At 43.3% G+C, this 20,399-nt stretch overlaps 1 protein-coding gene across 1 annotated transcript in view; it reads right to left on the bottom strand.

Annotated features, from left to right (window-relative positions):
• Positions 1–20,399, bottom strand: part of IGDCC3 (immunoglobulin superfamily DCC subclass member 3) — a 256,502-nt gene that overhangs the window by 173,224 nt on the left and 62,879 nt on the right. Inside the window, exon 2 of the mRNA XM_040341485.1 lies at positions 12,470–12,775. Coding sequence (XP_040197419.1) covers positions 12,470–12,775 — 306 coding nt within the window. The remainder of the gene's footprint in view (positions 1–12,469; positions 12,776–20,399) is intronic.

Below are 20,399 nucleotides of genomic sequence, written 5' to 3'. Positions count from 1 at the left end.
GACGCCATCCGGTGCTTCTCCGGGCTCTCCCGTGCCATCGGGGACCCGGAGAAAGAATCGTCCGCCGCCGGATGACGACCATCTCTAGTCATCTCTATTACCGTCAGAGGCCCCGGCACAACGTTATGACATCACGCCCGGCTCCCCGGATGTAAACAAAGCCGCGATTGCGGCTGTCATCAGCATGAGATCAGTGAGTTTATTTGGCTTTATTTGGCTTTTTTTGTTGCCTTCCTCTGGATCAACTGTGGGTATAGGATTGTGTATACAGAGGTTTTCTATTTATTTATTTATATATTTTCGATTGGTTGAACTAGATCAGGGGAGGGCAGCCTACTGCCGGCGGGTCTCACCCATCTAGGCCCGCCGGCAGTAGACTAAATGTCCAACGCACTGATGAATTCACGTGCACCCGCCCGGCAAACATTTTACCCCTTCACACCGGCTTTGGCTTGAAGGGGTTGTATGGCATCACCTCGGTACCATTATTTAAAGACGGCATACAACCGATGCGGGAAAACAACCGATACGGCTAAAAAGCCAAAATTGGCTTCAATCGGGTCTCGGTCTCGAGACATCACTTCTGGATTACAGAAGACCTAAGGGCGCCAAATTAAAGGATCACTAAAGTAAAACGTTTTTACAAACATGTTATACTTACATCTAGGGTTGTCCAGATACCGATACTAGTATCGGTATCGGGACCGATACCGAGTATTTGCGGGAGTACTCGTACTCGCGCAAATGCTCCCGATACCTAAATAGAATACTTTTTTTGTATTTATCAACATGTTCTATGAAAATTCTTTGAGTTTTTTACTACTGCGTGACAAGCAAATAAAACATTTTTATTCATTTTTACTCATTTTTATTCTTTTATAATGTCTTGAGTTAGAGTTCTTCATAATTCTAAAGAAAATATCCTTAGTCTGTATTGTGGTTTGAAAACTGTCACATGACATTTAAAAAAAGTATCGGTATTCGGTATCGGCGACTACATGAAAAAAAGTATCGGTACTTGTACTCGGTCCTAAAAAAGTGGTATCGGGACAACCCTACTTACATCCACTGCTTAAATGTTGCTAAGATACGACCGGCGTAAGTCTCATACGCCGTCGTATCTTAACTGCATATTTACGCTGGCCGCTAGGGGCGTGTACACTGATTTACGACTAGAATATGTAAATCGGCTAGATACGCCTATTCACAAACGTACGCCCGGCCGTTGCAGTAAAGATACGCCGTTTACGTAAGGCGTTTTCAGGCGTAAAGATAAACCACCAAAAAGATGGCGCGGCCAATGTTAAGTATGGACGTCAAAAGCATTGACGATTTGCCGACGTCATTTGGAGCATGCGCACTGGGATACGTCCACAGACGGCGCATGCGCCGTTTCATCGAAACGTCATTTACGTGGGGTCACACTTAATATACATAAAACACGCCCACAGCTTCAACATTTGAATTAGGCGGGCTTACGCTGGCCCTAATACGCTACGCCGCCGTAACTTTGGGCGCAAAATCTTTGAGAATACCATACTCGCTTCTCAAAGTTACAGCGGCGTAGCGTATAGGAGATAGGAGATACGCCACCCCCGCCTAAATGTATGTGAATCTAGCCCACGGTCTGCAGGCGAGTCGCCTGTACACAACAATAGGACAGAGCTGGGCAGCATTAGTCGCAGCACTTCACACTGAGATATCAGGACACAGCCATAGGTGTGCGCAGCCTATTGCATTAGGGCAGGGGTGTCAAACTCAATTTCATCGTCGGCCGCATCAGCATTATGATTGCCCTCAAAAGAGCCGGTTGTATCTGTAAGATTAGATGTCCACTGCATCCCCTTCCCTTCACATTAGCTGTCAAGAGCCACCCCACCATCAGAAGTTGAGTCCCCCACTCTCCCTTACATCACAATGCACCCCCTTTCCTTATGCTGCTGCTGAGAAGAAGCTAGATGCATTGCTTGAAAGCACAAAGTAAGGGTCTAGAGTAGGACCAGAGGAGGGCTGGAGAGGTGCAAGGGCCACATGAAATGGCCTGGAGGGCCGGATTCGGCCCGCGGGCCTTGTGTTTGCCACCTATGCATTAGGGTGTGCACCCCAAAGTTAAAACACATACTACCGATCACTCACAATGAAAGAGAAGGGGGCGGTAAGTTACATATTTACCAGCCCCTTCCTCTGCTCATCCTAAAACATCCCCGCTTCAACAGCCAAAGGGAGAGGAGAGTAGGGAAGCTGGTAGCACTGCAAGAAGAAGAAGGGGGGAGCCAGGGCAGTAGGGGGAATCTGTGCTGCACAGTGTGATTAGGGTGTGCCTGGGCACACCTGGCACACCCTGTGCGCACGCCTATGGACACAGCACAGGACTAAAACTTCAAGGGACAAGGGAAATTAAACTGGGATAGTTGGCAAGTATGAGGCAGCCACTTTGAGACCCACAACAATGACAGGGCCCAGAGGGCAGCTTCCCCTTTTGCCCTGCCTTAAAGATGGGACCGGGTGGTACCATGGGTACCAGGCAGCACTTTTAGGGGGGCAGCATTCTGCCGCCCGCCAGACAGCCCACTCTGCTGCCTGTGAGGACACTCACAGCCGGAGGGGAGCAGTCTGCGAGTGAGAAAGGCAGGCGCCGCTCCCTCTGAGGAACCTGTTGTGCCGAGAATGGTTGCCCGTCGGAATCTGTTCCCCCTAGCTCTCGGCTCCGATCGGAACTCCGCCTCTCCAGCCCTCTGCATTGCCGCTCCCTCCTACTCTACCCACAAATTCTTATGATCCTAATACCGCCCCGTCCCCGTGCGTGTCCCCGGTACAATGTAATTACTCAGTATGGCAGATTGGATAGCAGCGTTTGCCCCCAGGAGACAGCCTGTGTACAGGATATATATATGCCTATGTCTGCGTGGTTCGGATGACTTTGACTATTTTCCTCTCTTGTCTGTCCTGAAGAAGCCTCATGGCGAAACGCGTAGACGCACAGGGGACATTTATAGGCAACACACATACCTGACATGTTGTATGGTTTTCTTTTTAATGTTGTTTTATGTAACTACTTTGTAATAAAATTATATATTTTTTGCTATTTCTGTCTGTGTTGCCTATAAAGTCCGACCATTGGTTGCTTTCCTTAAGCAATTTTGTCTCTATCACATGAATAGAGCCATGACAGGTCCTCTTTATACATGTATAGAGCCATGACGTGATTTTTTTTTTTGGGGGGGGGGAGGGGCAGCATTTCATTCTTGGTCCCAGGTAGCACAATGTCTTGGGCTGGCACTGGCCCTGACTACACCAACAAACAATAGAACTATGCAGGGAAAGAAGAGAAACATCAGTTCTGGAGGTCTGCTGATAATTTCCCACGGACTTGCTCGCCCGCAGCCTATATGTGCTTCAATACATAGGCATCTACCGAAGACTTTATTACCAGTTTGTTCAGATGGACTAATCTTGTAATTGCCTTGGCATGGGATCAATCGTGTATTTGCTTACCCCTTTTAATAGCCCTATGGGTTGACAATAAGTACAATTCAATGGCCATAATATAGCTGCTTGCTTTCTCACCCACGTAGACTTTCACCCACTTTGGAGCATAATGTCCTTTAAAGACCCCGGTAGCCGAGATTCTTTTGCCCAAATTGGCACCAAGTCATAGAATGATAATTATAGATCTCCTGTGTCTTCCAGCATTCTGGAATTTGTTTAGTCAGCACTTGATCTCATTTATGCCAAGCTGGCACACTAAAAAAAAAAAAAAAAAAAAAAAGAACAGGAAGTTTGGTGTTGGTCTCCCGCTGTGAACAGAGGATCCTCCGCTGCCACATACCACTGGCGCAACAGACAGTGGCACCCGTACAAAAGGAGCGGACTGAATTTCCACCTCTGTGAACTTTTCTTCGCGAGTAGAAATAACTGAGGTCCACATTAAAAAATCCTTCCTAATGAGCGGCCCCAGATAATGGTGGGATGTTTTTAGCTGGGTGCCAGCGTGATGCTCGGGTCCCTTTGCCTGTAATTACATTCCTTTGTTGTCGTAGACTAATAATGCCTTGCATGGTGACCCATAAAATCACGCATCCTCTTTGTCTCGCGCTAATCCTTTTAGATTTCATCCTGCCTATAAATGGTGCCATTATTTGAAGTCAGTGTGCTCCATGATCCAGACCCTGACAGGTTAAATCCGCTCAATATGCCCCCAACCCGGGGACCCAAATAAGCAAATAGGAAAGGGGAACCCGCACCTAAGAGTTCACCCAGTTTTACCCAGCCACTGACTCCCGGTGAAACTGTTCAACCGTTAATCGCAAAACACACAAAATAGAGCTTTCATCCACATCAAGGGCTGCTGATAGAGGGGGCAGTCAGCCCTCCGCTACTGGGCCCGGGCCCCATCAGTTCAACAGGGTACCAAGGGGCAGAAAGGGGGCTCTAAATACCTTTGGAGGCCACTTATTCCATGTTAAACCAAATCAAAATACATAAAAAATAGAGCTTTTATTTGCATTCAGGGCCACTGATAGGGTGGAATAGTCAGCCTTCCGCTACCGGGCCCCATCAGTTTAGCAGGGGGTTTGGGAACATAGAGGAGACTGATGCCACATAAAACTGTTCAAACGTTAATCACAAAACACATAAAATAGGGCCAGATTCACAGAGGAAATACGCCGGAGTATCTACTGATACTCCGGCGTATTTTCAAATTTGCGCGTTCGGCGCAATCTCTTACGTCGTCGCTAGTCGGTTTTTCCCATCGCAAACTTAGGCCTGCTTTTTCATAGCTTACATTTAGAACAGCCATGTTAAAGTATGGCCGTCGTTCCCGCGTCGAATTTCAATTTTTTTTTTTTGCGTAAGACGTCCGGGAATACGAAACGACGTAACGCACGTCGCAGTTCAAAAAATACGTTGGGGCGCCGTAATTTCGCGCAAAGCACGTCGGGAAATTTTGCAGGTCTGTCACGGGTACAGTACAGTGTCCCGGATTTAAACTGACACAGCCACCCCCCCGGGCCAATTTGATGCCCCCAAAAAAGGCCACCACATCACCACTTTATTCACTGACAGTACTTGTCCTGGCCGGGAATGTCTGGAGGAGCACAATCCCCGCCCCCTGCTTGTGATTGGAGAAATCATAATTCCCGCCTCTTGTGTCCAATCACTGTGCTGTGATTCGTTACAACACAAGCTGATTTTTGGGAAGGAGGGTGTCCCTGAATGGCAGTTTGGAAATGTGGTCACCCTATGGTACAGTCAGCTTTCCACAACCAGGCCCCGTCAGTTCAGCAGGGGGTCTGGGAGCAGAGAGGAGACTCTTTAAATACCTTTGGGTATCACTGACACCACATGAAACTGTTCAACTGCTAATCACAAAACACACAAAATAGAGCTTTCATCTGCATTCAGGGCCGCTGATGGGTTGGTACATTCAGCCCTCTGCTACTGGGCCCAGGCCCCATCAGTTCAGCAGGGTACCCAGGGGCAGAGAAGGGGCTCTAAATATCATTGGAGGCCACTGATTCCATCTTAAACCAAATCAAAATACACACAAAACAGAACTTTCATCTGCATTTAGGGCCACTGATAGGGTGGTACTGACTGTACAACAACCCCTTCCACAACCGGGTCCCGTCAGTTCAGCAGGTCTGGGAGCATAGAGGAGACTACTTCAATACCTTTGGGTACCACTGAAGCCACATGAAACTGTTCAACTGCTAATCACAAAACACACAAATTAGAGCTTTCATCTGCATTCAGGGTCGCTAATGGGGGGAACAGTCAGCCCTTCGCTACTGGGCCCGGGCCCCATCAATTTAGAAAAAAAGAAACCCACCAGCCGCCACTGACCACTTGACCACCATCCACTGTCCACTAGACATGTGCAATTCGTTTTGTTTCTAATTCGTTTTTTTACGAAAATTCGGAAATTCGTTAATTTCAAATTTTCGTATTTAGAAATGTTTTATTTACGAATTTTCGTATTTCCGTTTTTTTTTCATTTCCGAATTTTCGTATTTACAATTTTCTGAATTTCGGAAATACAAAAATTTTTCGGATTTTAGAATTTCCGAAATTCCGAATTTTCGAATTTTTCAATTTTCGGATGTTTAAATTTTCGAATTTTTCCATTTTCGAATTGTCGAATTTTTCAATTTTTCAATTTTCGAATTTTTCAATTTTAGAATTTTTCAAATTTCGAATTTTTTAATTTTCGAATTTTCGAATTTTTCACTTTTCCCATTTCGAATTTTTCAGATTTGGAATTTTGAAAAATGTTTCAAATTTCGAATTTTTCAATTTTCGAAATTCGGAAAAATTTAAAAATTCGAAAATTGAAAAATGTCGAAATTTCTGAAAAATTGGAAAAGTGAAAAATTCTAAAATTCGATTTTCGAATTTTTCAATTTTCGAAATTTTGATTTTCAAATTTTTCAATTTTCGAAATTTAGATTTTCGAATTTTTCGAAATTTAGATTTTCGAATTTTTCGAATTTCGAATTTTTCAATTTTCGAAATTTCGAATTTTGAAATTTTCTAAATTTTGAAATTTCGTATTTCCGAATTTTCTGAAAAATTCGAAATACGAAATTTCGAAAATGCAAAATTTCGAAAATTAGAAAATTGAAAAATTCGAAATTCGAAAATTGAAAGATTCGAAAAATTCGAAATTTCGAAAATTGAAAAATTCGAAATGTCAAAAATTCGAAAACTGAATTGAATTTCCGAAACTTTTGTTTTCCGTTTCATTCGTTTTTTCCGTTTTTTGCTTTTTCGGAAATCCGAAAATTTCCCGAATTTACGAAAAAAGCAAAAAAACCAAAAAAAAATTTTTTTTCGAAATTTACGAATTTACGAAAAAATATAAAAAACGAATTGTTTCATTGTTGAATTTCCCGAATTTACGAAAAAATAAATAAAAACGAAAATAACATAAATGAAAAAAACGATTTTTTTGGCAGTGCACATGTCTACTGTCCACTTGACCACCATCCACTGTCCACTTGACCACCATCCACTGTCCACTTGACCACCATCCACTGTCCACTTGACCACCATCCACTGTCCACTTGGCGCCATACATGTTACCACCTTCTCTGCAATTCCTCTACTACCGGAATCTACCCAAGATAGGACCCGTCGGCCTTGCTTCTCTTTTGTAGTCAACATATTTTATAAAAGACCTTGAAGTATGTGTATAAAGAGAAGGCCGATGTAAATAACGCCACGGAGATCCTTGATTGAAAACTCCGAGCACATCAATATCTCAGACACCTTCTAATGCACAAAACAGATTTGAGTTCCCTTTCTCCGGGATATCATGTGTGCTGGAGGTTTTTCATTTTCCTTCCTCCAAATATAAATAACCGAGCTCTGCCCATGACATTTGTTTTCTGCCACCAGAGCCCATTTATTGTGTCATCCCGACCTCCCCAAGGTGACAGAGCAGCCTTCTTCTGTGCCAGAACCTCCCATACTATGAAGAATAGATACCAAAGGCGTCTATTACTTATAAGGACAGCGGCAAATGCCACACTTAACCATTTACAATAGAATGTGATCATGGCTGGTTTTATTTAACCACTTCAATATCGGGCATTTTACCCCCCCCCTCTTCCTGCCCAGGCCAATTTTCAGACTTCAGTGCTGTCACACTTTGAATGCCAATTGCGTGGCCATGTAACACTGTGCCCATATGATATTTTTAGATTTTTTGTTGCACACAAATAGAACTTTTTTTTTTGGGTGATATTAAACAACCACTGGGTTTTTCTTTGCGAGGGGGGCTATAAATGAAAAAATAATAATAATTATATATATATATATTTATTTTAAAAATTTTATAACAGGAACTACGAAAAAATAAATCCTTCATAAATTTTCCACGAAATTAATAAATATATATATATATATATATATATATATATATATATATATATATATATATATATATATATATATATATATATATATATATATATATATATATATATATATATATATATATATATTTATTTATTTATTTATTTATTTTATTATTTTTGTGGAAAATGTATGAAAAAATTTGAAATGTTATTTCTTCATAAATTTTCTGTAAACAAAAAAAATATATATATATATATATATATATATATATATATATATATATATATATATATATAATTTAGTGGAAAGTTTATGAAGGAGTTTGAAATGTAATTTCTTCATAAATTTTCCATAAAAAAATGATATATATATATATATATATATATATATATATATATATTTAGCGGAATTTTTTTTTTAAGAAATTAAATTTGAATTTCAAACTCCTTCATAAATTTTACACTAAATATATATATAACAGGAACTACGAAAAAATAACTCCTTCATAAATTTTCCACAAAATAAATAAATATAAATATATATAAATATATATATATATATATTTTTTTTTTTTTACAGAAAATTTATGAAAAAAAAAAATGTCAAATGTTTTCATACATTTTCCACAAAAATAATAAAATAAATATATTTAGCGGAATTTTTTTTTTTAAGAAATTAAATTTGAATTTCAAACTCCTTCATACATTTTCCACTATATATATATATAATTTTTTTTAGCAGAAAATTTATAAAGAAATTTGATTTCTTACATTTTTTTTATTTGAATATGTTTTATAGCAGAAAGTAATATATATATATATATATATATATTACTTTCTGCTATAAAACATATCCAATAAAAACAATTTAAGAAATCAGATTTCTTCATACATTTTTCGTTATATAAATGAAAAAAGACCGAAATGTTTGAAATGTTTTAATTTTTTTTTTTTGTAGTTTCTGTTATAAAATTTTGAAAATAAATAATTGTCCTCCATAAATTAAGGCCAACATTTTTTCTTCTACATTTCTTTGGCGACAATAACCCAAATCAGTGTATATTATTTATTTTTGTCATACGTTTTTGGAAAATTAAGAAATGAAATGAAAAGCAATTTAGACTCCCCAGTGCAGTACAGCATCATATGACTGGTGTGGTGGTGATCAGAGACACTGGCTGGTGACAGTATGAAAAAAAAAAAAAAAATGTAAAAAGAAAAATAATTACGTTCTTTCCTTTTTTACAATTTTTTTAACACCCTGGGGGAGATTCACAAAGAGATACAATGGCGTATCTCCTGATACGCCGTTGTATCTCTGAGATCCGACGGTTGGATCTATGCGACTGATTCATAGAATCAGGTTCCGCATAGATCTCCCTTAGATCCGACAGGTGTAAGTGACTTACACCGTCGGATCTAAGGCTGCAATCTCCCGCCGGCCGCTAGGTGGCGCTTCGTTTTTTTACGCAATGAATATGCAAATTTCGATTTCCGCCGATTCAGAAACGAACGCCTGCCCGTCGCTTTTTTTTCCGTCGTTAGCGTTCGGCTTTTTCCGGTGTATACTTACCCCTGCTATATGCGGCGTATCCAATGTTAAGTATGGCCGTCGTTCCCGCGCCGAGTTTTACATTTTTACGTCGTTTGCGTAAGTCGGTCATGTATACGGATGGCCGTAATTTACGTTCACGCCGAAAACAATGACGTCCTAGCGACGTCATTTGGAGCATGCGCACTAGGAAATTTCGCCGGCGGCGCATGCGCAGTTAAATCGGTGCGGGGACGCGCCTGATTTGATTTGTACACTCCCCCTAGCCGTGGAATTTGAATTCCACCGGGGGAGTTACGATCCGCCGGCGCAAGTTTGGAGGTAAGTGCTTTCTGAATACTGCACTAGCCTCGCAAAATTGCGCCGGCGGATCGTAAATCAGATAGATTACGCGGATCTAAAGATCCGCTAATCTATGTGAATCTACCCCACTGTGACCAGAGCAATATAATGTTACCATAGTAACACTGAACTACTCTGTGGAAGTGATCAGGATTTTTTTGATTTTTTTTACACATTACGATTGCTTATGGCAGTGAATTTTCTCTAGGTCCATAAAGACGTGAGTGATTTTGGAGTTCCAGTGTGCGGCCACTTCTTCTGTTCCATAAAGACATGGATGAGCGAGTTTGGGGTGGAGGAATGAAATAAAGTGCCATAAATATAAGAAAAATTATAAGTGGCACCTTTGTCCCATCAAAATGTAAATAAAGAAAGGGAGAGGCTATATTTGGAGTTTGATGGTTCCATATATGAACGGATATTGCACAGTCGAAGTTAAGATAATTACAAAAAAAAATGTTTATAATGACATATTCACCTTACAGGTGTAATGCAAAGAATAAATAAAAAACGGGAGGGGGGCCAGCTGGACCTGTAAGGGGCCCTGGGGACCATCGGGCCCCTTACAGGTGTAATGCAAAAAAAAATTAAAAATTAAAAAAAAAACGGGAGGGGGGCCAGCCGGGCCCCTGGGGACCATCGGGCCCCTTACAGGTGTAATGCCTGTACCTCCCGATGGCGGCCCTGATTCCCATAGACACACTCCTAAACCTTGTGGACGGCCTTCCCAGAAGAGTTGAAGGTGTTATAGCTGCAAAGGGCGGGGCCAACTTAATATTGAACCCTACGGACTAATAGCTAGATTCACAAAGAGTTACGCCGGCGTATCAGTAGATACGCCGTTGTAACTCTGAATCTGCGCCGCCGTAAATGTAGGCGTATTCTGGAAACCAGATACGCTTAAATTAGGCTAAGATACGAGTGGCGTAAGTCTCCTACGCCGTCGTATCTTAGAGTGCATATTTACGCTGGCCGCTAGGTGGCGCTTCTGTTGAGTTCGGCGTAGAATATGCAAATGACTAGATACGCCGATTCAGAAACGTACATGCGCCCATCGCAATTAGTTACGCCGTTTACGTAAGAGATACGCCGGCGTAAAGATAAAGCTGCTCTCTAGGTGGCGCAGCCCATGCAAGGTATGGACGTCGGAACAAGCCTATCTTTTTACGTTGTTTGCGTAAGTCGTACGCGAATAGGGCTGTGCGTAAGTTACGTTCACGTCCTAGGCAGTGTTCGACGTATCTTAGGCATTCTATCCGACGCATGCGCACTGGGATACGTCCACGGACGGCGCATGCGCCGTTCGTTAAAAACGTCAATCACGTCAGGTCACGAATCATTTACATAAAACACGCTCCCCTGTTCCTTATTTGAATTAGGCGCGCTTAGGCCGGCCCATTTACGCTACGCCTCCGTAACTTAGGAGGCAAGTGCTTTGTGAATACAGCACTTGCCTCTCTGACTTACGGCGGCGTAGCGTAAAGACGATACGCTACGCCGGGTCAAAATTAAGCCGCCCTACCTGAATCTGGCCCAATGACTGGGATGCCATTAAAGTTCATGTGCGTGTAAAGGCAGGTGTCCCAATACTTTTGGTAATATAGTTTACATTTGCATAACAATCTTCAGCACCAAATTGTACAAGTGAAATCTGAAACAAAATGTACTGTTCCTAGTGAATGAGCCAACAGGTAAGTGAGAAACTTCCATTTTACAGATATGGAGGGGGGTCAAACGTCGGTAAATCAGTAAGTAGAACTTAAAGTGGAGTTCCACCCATAAATATAACATTACATCAGTAGTTTTAAAAAAATGTCATTAGTCCTTTACAAAATTTTTTTTTTTTTAGATGCCTTCAAAGTGTTGTTGCTAGGCACAATAGTTAATCTTCCTGCACCTAGGTGCTTAAGCTTCCTAACCTACACCGCACAGACTCCTGGGAATGTAGTGGGTGTAACTTTCCAGGAGTCTGTGCACTCCCAGTCTCAAAGAATCATGTGACTTGGACAGCACAGGTGCTAAAACCTGATCTGACACTGCTTGTGCAGCACTGAGCATGTGCGAGATCTGCAAGGCTGAAATCCAGGAAGTCATACAGTCTGGCTTCATGATGCCCACACTTAAGATGGCCCCAGTCAATTTCTATTTTATAAAGTGTCTAAATGCTGTAACAACCTAACAAAACGGACCTTAGTTTACAGACTAACTTTACATTAAGCTTGTGTATTACAGGGGTATTTATATTTAAAAAGTGAAATTGTGGCCGAAACTCAGCTTTAAAAAAAAAAGTTTTTGCCCACAGAGCCATTCCAGGCCCTGGAAGGATCTCGACCATACAGTATTGTCGGGCTCCACCCATCTGCATGATTGACAGACAGTTCTTAGCCACATGCTAAGAGTTAGAACCAGCTGTGCCCCCCCCCCCTCTCTTGCCTGGTGCTCCAGTCAGTGCTGCAGGGGCAGAGTGGAGAGCGGTGAATGACAGTCACTGCTCTCTGTCTTGAGAAGATCAAGAACTGAGCAATCAGCAGTCATGTGATCGTTCAGTTCTCCGACTTAGAGCTGGCGGGGGACAGCAGCATTGAGCTCAGCATGTATATATATATATATTTTTTTTTTCCCCCAAGTCCATACTTCTCCTTTAAATGGCTCTATGAACAACATTTCCTTCGTAGCCATAATATAATGTTTGGTAATCAGTTGTCCAACTCACCAGCTGCCTGCACTCTTGCTTTGCGGCTCACCACCGACCCGAAACGGTTTTGTGCCACGCAGTCGTATTCTCCCTGGTCAGACGACCCGTCATCTTTATCGCTGGTAAAAAACGGGAGGTATAGGGAGCCGTTGGGAAGTGGGAATGCATTGGACCCGGGCCAGAGGGGGGCGCCGTTCTTCCTCCAAGTTATAGCGATCGGCTGGACACCATCTGCAGAGCACAGCAGAGTTACAGACTGCCCCGGGGTGGCGACTTCATCACTGGGCTCCAGAGTAAATACCAGCTCCACCGAATGACCCAAACCTGACCGATAACAAAGAAACATTTATTATTCAGTATGTAGAATGACATTCATCATACAGTGCAAGCTTAGTTATCGCATAAATCTTAACCCCTTCATGCCTAACCCTTTTTCTCACAGCTGTAAACACAGCTAGTGACAAGACACTGATCACAGATCCCTGTAATGGGAAGCGGTAATCAGTATTGTGTCACACATAGCCCACCCCCCCCTACAGTTAGACCCCATTTACACTCTATTAACCACTTAACCCCCGGACCATATTGCTGGTCAAAGATCAGAGTACTTTTTGCGATTCGGCACTGCGTCGCTTTAGCTGACAATTGCGCGGTCGTGCGACATGGCTCCCAAACAAAATTGGCGTCCTTTTTTTCCCAAAAATAGAGCTTTATTTTGGTGGTATTTGGTCACCTCTGCGGTTTTTAGTTTTTGCGCTATAAACAAAAAAAGAGCGACAATTTTGAAAAAAATTAATATTTTTAACTTTTTGCTATAATAAATATCCCCCAAAAATATATTTTTTTCCTCAGTTTAGGCTGATACGTATTCTTCTACCTATTTTTCATAAAAAAATCGCAATAAGCGTTTATTGATTGGTTTGCGCAAAAGTTATAGCGTTTACAAAATAGGGGGTATTTTTATGGCATTTTTATTATTAATTTTTTTTACTAGTAATGGCGGCGATCAGTGATTTTTTTCGGTACTGCGACATTATGGCGGACACATCGGACACTTTTGACACATTTTTGGGACCATTGTCATTTTTATAGCGATCAGTGCTAAAAAAAATGCATTGGATTACTATAAAAATGCCACTGGCAGTGAAGGGGTTAACACTAGGGCGTGGGGAAGGGGTCAAGTATGTTCCCTGGGTGTGTTCTAACTGTAGGGGGGGTGGCCTCACTAGGGGAAATGACAGATCTTCTGTTCATACATTGTATGAACAGAAGATCAGCATTTCCCCCCTGACAGGACCGGGAGCTGTGTGTTTACACACACAGCTCCCGGTCCCCGCTCTGTAACGAGCGATCGCTTGTGCCCGGCGGCGATCGCACCCGCCGGGCGTGCCCACGGGAGTCGGGGGCGAGCGGGGGGCGCGCGCCCCTAGTTGCTTGCGAGAGAGCCGACGTAGAGCTACGGGCTCTTGCGCAGGAGAGCCAACCTGCCGCCGTAGAATGACGGCGGCAGGTCGGCAAGTAGTTAAGCTCCAAAACGCCTGAAGCTCAAACAAGTTCTGGGACTTTTTTTTAGGCCGATTTGGGCGTTTTTCAGTTTTTTTACATTGGTGACCTTCTGACCTGTACAAAATCGTGGTAAAAACGCAGTAAAAAAAACGCTGCAAAAATCGTGGTAAAATTGCGCGACTTTCTGCCTGAAAATGCTATGCTCAGGTTTGAATTGGGCCTTAGAACACATCCCTAGGACACACTTAACTGCTTCAGCGCCACCTGGTGGTTAACCCCTTAACTGCCAGTGTCATTTTCACAGTAAACAGTGCATTTTTATAGCACTGATCGCTGTATCAATGACAGTGGTCCCAAAATGGCGTCAAAAATGTCCGATGTGTCCGCCATCATGTCGCAGTCACGATAAAAATCGCTGATTGCCGTAATTACTAGTAAAAAAAATTATTACTAAAAATGCCATCAAACTATCCCCTCTTTTGTAGTCGCTATAATTTTTGCGCAAACCAATCGATAAACGCTTATTGAGATTTTTTTTTACCAAAAATATGTAGAAGAATACGTATCGGCCTAAACTGAGGGAAAAAAAAGTTTTTTTTATATATATTTTTGGGGATATTTATTACAGCAAAAATTAAAAAATATAGCTTTTTTTTCAAAATTTTCTTTTTTTGTTTAAAGCGCAAAAAATAAAAACCGCAGAGGTGATCAAATACCACCAAAAGAAAGCTCTATTTGTGGGGGGGAAAAAAGGACGTCGATTTTGTTCAGGAGCCACGTCGCACGACCGCGCAATTGTCAGTTAAAGCGGCGCAGTGCCGAATCGCAAAAAGCGGCCTGGTCATTGACCAGCAAAATTGTCCGGGGATGAAGAGGTTAATGGCCGCGTGTTGAATTATTTTGAGGGGACAGCAAATTTACACTGTTATACAAGCTGTACACTCACTACACAACATTATAGATACAAAGTGTCATTTCTTCAGTGTTGTCACATGAAAAGATAGAAGAAAATAGTTACAAAAACGTGAGGGGTGTACTTTCTTTTGTGAGATACTACAATTGTTTTTTACCATGACCGGTTCTGGAAATTTAGTTAATTATCAATGCAGCGCCATGAAAACCGGTGCAGATTGTGTTACCATGTTCTCAAGAAAACTGCAATATGTCTTATCAGAAGCGACAGACCGTCGTATCGCACATCCCACACCATTGCATTCCAACGCTGATCTGTCCCGTCCTAATGAATCCGCCCTTCGTTAATCAATTAACCACTTCAGAAGAATTTACCCCCCTTCCTTACCAGAGCACTTTTTTGCGATTTTGCACTGCGTCGCTTTAACTGACAATTGCCCGGTCGTGCGACGTGACTCCCAAACAAAATTGGAGTCCTTTTTTTCCCACAAATAGAGCTTTCTTTTGGTGGTATTTGATCACCTCTGCGGTTTTTATTTTATTTTTTGCGCTATAAACAAAAACAGAGCAACAATCTTGAAAATAAATGCAATTTTTTTTTTACTTTTTGCTATCCCCAAAAAAATCTATAAAAAAACAACAATTTTCCTCAGTTTAGGCCGATACGTATTCTTTTACATATTTTTGGTAAAAAAAAAAAAAAAAATCGCAATAAGCGTATATTGTGCATTGTATATTGTGGAAAAGTTATATAGCCGGATTCACGTAGAGCGGCGCATCTTTTGGCCGGCGTAGCGTGACCGTGACTTTGCGGCGGACACATCGGACACCTCTGACACATTTTTGGGACCATTCACATTTATACAGCGATTATACAGCGATTAGTGCTATAAAACTGCACTGATTACTGTGTAAATGTGACTGGCAGGGAAGGGGTTAACACTAGGGGGCGAGGAAGGGGTTTATATGTTCCCTAAGGAGTGATTCTAACTGTAGGGGGAGGGGACTCACAAGGAGAGGAGACCGATCGCTGTTCCTCTGTACTGAGAACACACATCGGTCTCCTCACCTCTGACAGGACATGGATCTGTGTGTTTACACTGTCCACGGTCCTGACGTGATTGCGGGCAATCGCGGGTGCCCCGGCGGCCATTGCGGCCGCCGGGCACGCGCACCGGGTCCCGAGCGATACCATCGGCACGTGCATGCCCCCTAGACGGCCGGGTAGCCCAGAATGTCATATGACGTCCACCCAGAATGGGAGATCCCATCTGTGGACGTCATATTACCTAGGAGCGGGTAGGGAAGTGGTTAAAAGTTGTGCTGACTCTCAGGGCTCCACCCCTGGAGCAGAGAACCGGGGGGGGGGGGGGGTGATGCCGCCTCAAATTGAGAAGCGGGGGCGGGGCTTCCGAGAATTGAGAGAAGCGGGGGTGCTGCCGCTAATTGAGAAGCGGAGGGGCTGTGAATTGAGAAGCGGGGGGTTGCCCTGGGGACCTCTGGTCCCCTTACAAAAAAAAGAAATGAAAAAATATATGTATATATAAAAAAAGGGGGGTAGCCTGGGGACCTCCCGGTCCTTTAATAAAAAGAAAAAAAAAGGAAGAAAAAATATATAAATTTTTTTTTTATAACAAATAAAAGAGGGGGGGGGGGGTTGCCATCTGGGGCCCTGGGGATGTCCAGGCCCATGGGGACCTCTTAGCCCTTTAATAAAAACAAAAAAATATATATATAAAAAATAAAATAAAAAAAGGGGGGTTGCCATCCTGGGCCCTGGGGACCTCTGGACCCCTGGGAACCTCTGGGCCCTTTAATAAAAACAATAAAAAAATAAAAAAAAATATATATATATATAAAAAAAATCATAAAAAAAAGGGGGGTTGCCATTCCGGGGGCCCCTTACAGGTGTACTGCCTGTACCCCCCTGATGGCGGCCCTGCTGACACTCCAAGCCTGTTGTAAAGGAGGATGGGGGGGGGGGGGATTAATAAATTGAGTATAAACATTAAGATGTTCAACTTTTACAGAATTATAAAAAAATATATATAATTTACAATGTGTGTGCTTTTCTTTTTAGACTGGAAGCAAATTATTGCGACCGATACGTGAAAGTCACATGAAGGTGGAATCTCATTAGGAAGAGCCGAGATTGGGTTCGCTACTTACTCGGCACGTCTCTCGGCTCTTCAGAAAACACTTATCTCTCTAGAAGTGTGGCCTGGAGACCGGCGGAGCTCCTCGTCATCACACACACAACTCCATTACTCAGCACCGGGATTCCCAGTAGCTGACACACAGTTGGAAGTTCTTGTGTTACAGATAATTCATGGATGGAATTCCAAGATTTTTCTCACCAATGTTTTGACATTTCCCAGCTGCGGCTCACGGAAAACACTCCACCTGTTTTATTAATTAGTGACTTTCATCATTTCTGGAGTTTCCTTTGTTTTTAAATAAGTTAACCCTTCACTGACGCAGAAAACGAAGACTAGGAATTGTAGTTGAGAATCCTGCAAAACGGAAATTAACCATTTTCTGCCCAAGGTTCGTAGAAGGACGTCCTTGACTTTGTGCGGTGATATCTGAATGATGGGTGCAGCTACAGCTATGTGCACCATAAGAATGATCATAGCGGCTGTTCTGGTGCTTGATCGTTCTTACAGGCGGCGGCGGCGGCTGGAAATCTCTATGGTAAGCATCCGGGGCTGGCATGCATTGCAGGTCTGGTCAGTGTTTTAAAAAGTTCTTCTAATTTACACATGGCATGCGGTCTGGTCAGTGTTCTAAAAAGTTCTTCTATTTTACACATGGCATGGCATGGGGATAGGGAGCGGGAGCCAGGGGAGGAGAAAGAAGACCTTACCTTGTCCTGTCTTGGCAAGCTCAGCTCCAGCCTTCCGATCAATTCTCCACTGTCCACAGTGACAGTCTGACACACACTGCTAGTGCTAGTCTAGTAGTTTCACTTGACTAAGCATAACAAGCAGGAACCACAGGGCAGCTGCACTCCACTCCGCGGTTTCACTCTGATCTCTCACTCCTCCTCCCCCGCTCCTCTGATCAGGTACACTGGTCACTGAACACTGCGCACGCTGCACGCATAGAAAGGGGCAGGGCCAGAGCATCAGTGGAACTCAAGGCCCCGCCCACCCACGGCCCGGCTCGCTTCGGCTCCTCGATCTAAAAAAAATGCAGCAATGACACTGGCTGCGCGCGCCGCGCCGCTGATGACAGTGACTGTCTGTCTGTTTTTAGATTTTCAGCGCCGACTTGCGGGCAGCACGCGGGCTTAACGGGCGGCTCTGCTTTGGGCTCCTAACAGTGACAGGGTCCTGGGCAGCTTTCCCGTTTGCCCTGCGGTAAAGACGGCCCTGATGGCGTCAATATGTATATGTGGTTTTTCGCATGCCCTGCATTTAATGCGATTTTGTGTATGCATTTTTTTGTCATTCAGTATGCTGTACATGATCTCACAAGGATGTTCTTTGCCAAGACTGCTTTTTGGTATACATCTCTCATTCAAAGTCCCCAACAAACTCCCCCTTTTTTGTTGGAACCCATATAAGCAATACTGTGTTTTATATCCCACATGCTTACTCTATATAGTGATTGGCCTCATTCAAAGTCCCGCTGACCAAACTTTCTCTCTTTCTAATCAGGAATAAAGGTGAGCACCGGTCAGCGACATTGTCCAAATATGGCCATATAACCGTATTAGATCAGTGAGGTCACCAGCATCCCAAACCCGCAGCTCATTGGGCCAACAGCCTTCTGTCATGTGACGGTTTACTTTGGGTTTGGGCCAAACTCAGTTGGGCTCGAACCTTACTTCATCCCTACTCAGAAACCTGAGTGTGTATATAGAGCTGGTGAAGCAGACTTGATACCTCAGATCGCTGCCCTTGCAAAGCTGAACCATGGGACCATAGGCGTGCGCACAGGGTGTGCCAGGTGTGCCAAACGTGCACTAACGCACAGAAAAATACAGCAATAAATGGCACGTAACACACTGAAATATACAACGTTAAACATGCACTAATGCACAGAAATATACTGCGTTAAGCGTGCAGTAACACACTGGAATATACTGCGTTAAACATGCAGTAATGCACAGAAACATACTGCGTTAAACATGCAGTAACGCAGAGAAATAGACCCCTGATATTTCACCAAAGCTCCCTAATGGGGCTCCTAAAATAAAAAAATAAAAACTACTGACACTGTCCACCGCTCTACTGACACCATCCACTGCCCTACTGACACTGTCCACCGCTCTACTGACACCATCCACTGCCCTACTGACACTGTCCACCGCTCTACTGACACCATCCACTGCCCTACTGACACTGTCCACCGCTCTACTGACACCATCCACTGCCCTACTGACACCGTCCATGGCTGACACCATCAGTATACTGTATCCACACATGCAAATATGTTTGATCTTTGGGGTACACACCCTAATGCAATAGGCTGCGCACACCTATGCATGGGACCTTGGCGCTGGGAACTAGATTGACAGCCTTGCAGCACACACAGGAGAGGGGAGAAGGAGCAGATCGGCTGTGTCTCCTCTCTTATCATTCCGTGTTAGAGAGGAAGGAGGGGAGAGAGAGTCGGCTCAGACGTCACTGGTTGCTAGATGCGAGACGGCTCTAGCAACCAGTAGCCGGGAAATAGACTCAGGAGGTGGAGCCAGCAATACGACGTCTCATTCCATACCTGTCCCCTGCATTCCCAGTGTAAATTTTTTTAATTGGGGGGCACAGTATAATGTTGGGGGGGCATGGCCCCCTCTGGCCCCCCCCCCTAGTGATGCCACTGCAACCAGGAAGTCAGGGGACCCTCTTATAAGCTAGTTTTCTATACATCACAAGTTGTGAAATAGTGGACTAATCTTAAAGAGGTGCCAGGGCTACAATGCTGGAGTGGAAGGGGGGTGACTATGACGGGCGGGTACTTATATGGGGAGGGACACATGAACAGAGTGCCGGAAAAATTAGCATTGCAATATGGGAAAAAGTTTAGAAAGCTAGGATAGAATTCTGAATTATATTCTCAGTGTAACCAGCGGGACATGCAGAAAAACGAGTAGCAATTATGGTGGGAGAACAGGGGAAAGCAGCATAACTCAGGATAAAATGGACAGGATATAATGGTCGCTCTGGGACATCACGAGGGCCTTCGCTAAGATTTAGTTGTGTCATGTGTAGGGAAGAAATGGATATTTTATTGAGTTAGTATTAAGCAGGGTTGGATTTACTGAGGTCTTAACTTGACTTGCTCAGCTTTACTCCAAGTACACTATGGGCCAAATCCTCAAAAATCCTGCCTAACTTATCTTTTCCCATTTAAGTTACACTGCCTTAAAATTTCTACCTAAGTGCCCGATCCACAAAGCACTTACCTAGAAATTTCAGGCCGTGTAACTTAAATGTCTCCGGCGCAAGGCGGTCCTCTTCTGCAGGGGGCGATGACAATTTAAATGAGGCGTGCTCCCGCGCCGGCCGTACTGCGCATGCTCGTG

This window comes from Rana temporaria, chromosome 3 (assembly GCF_905171775.1).
Source record: "Rana temporaria chromosome 3, aRanTem1.1, whole genome shotgun sequence".
NCBI classification, from domain to species: Eukaryota; Metazoa; Chordata; class Amphibia; order Anura; family Ranidae; genus Rana; species Rana temporaria.
Note: the sequence above shows the minus strand (reverse complement) of the source record. Positions and strands in the feature narration are given on the sequence as shown.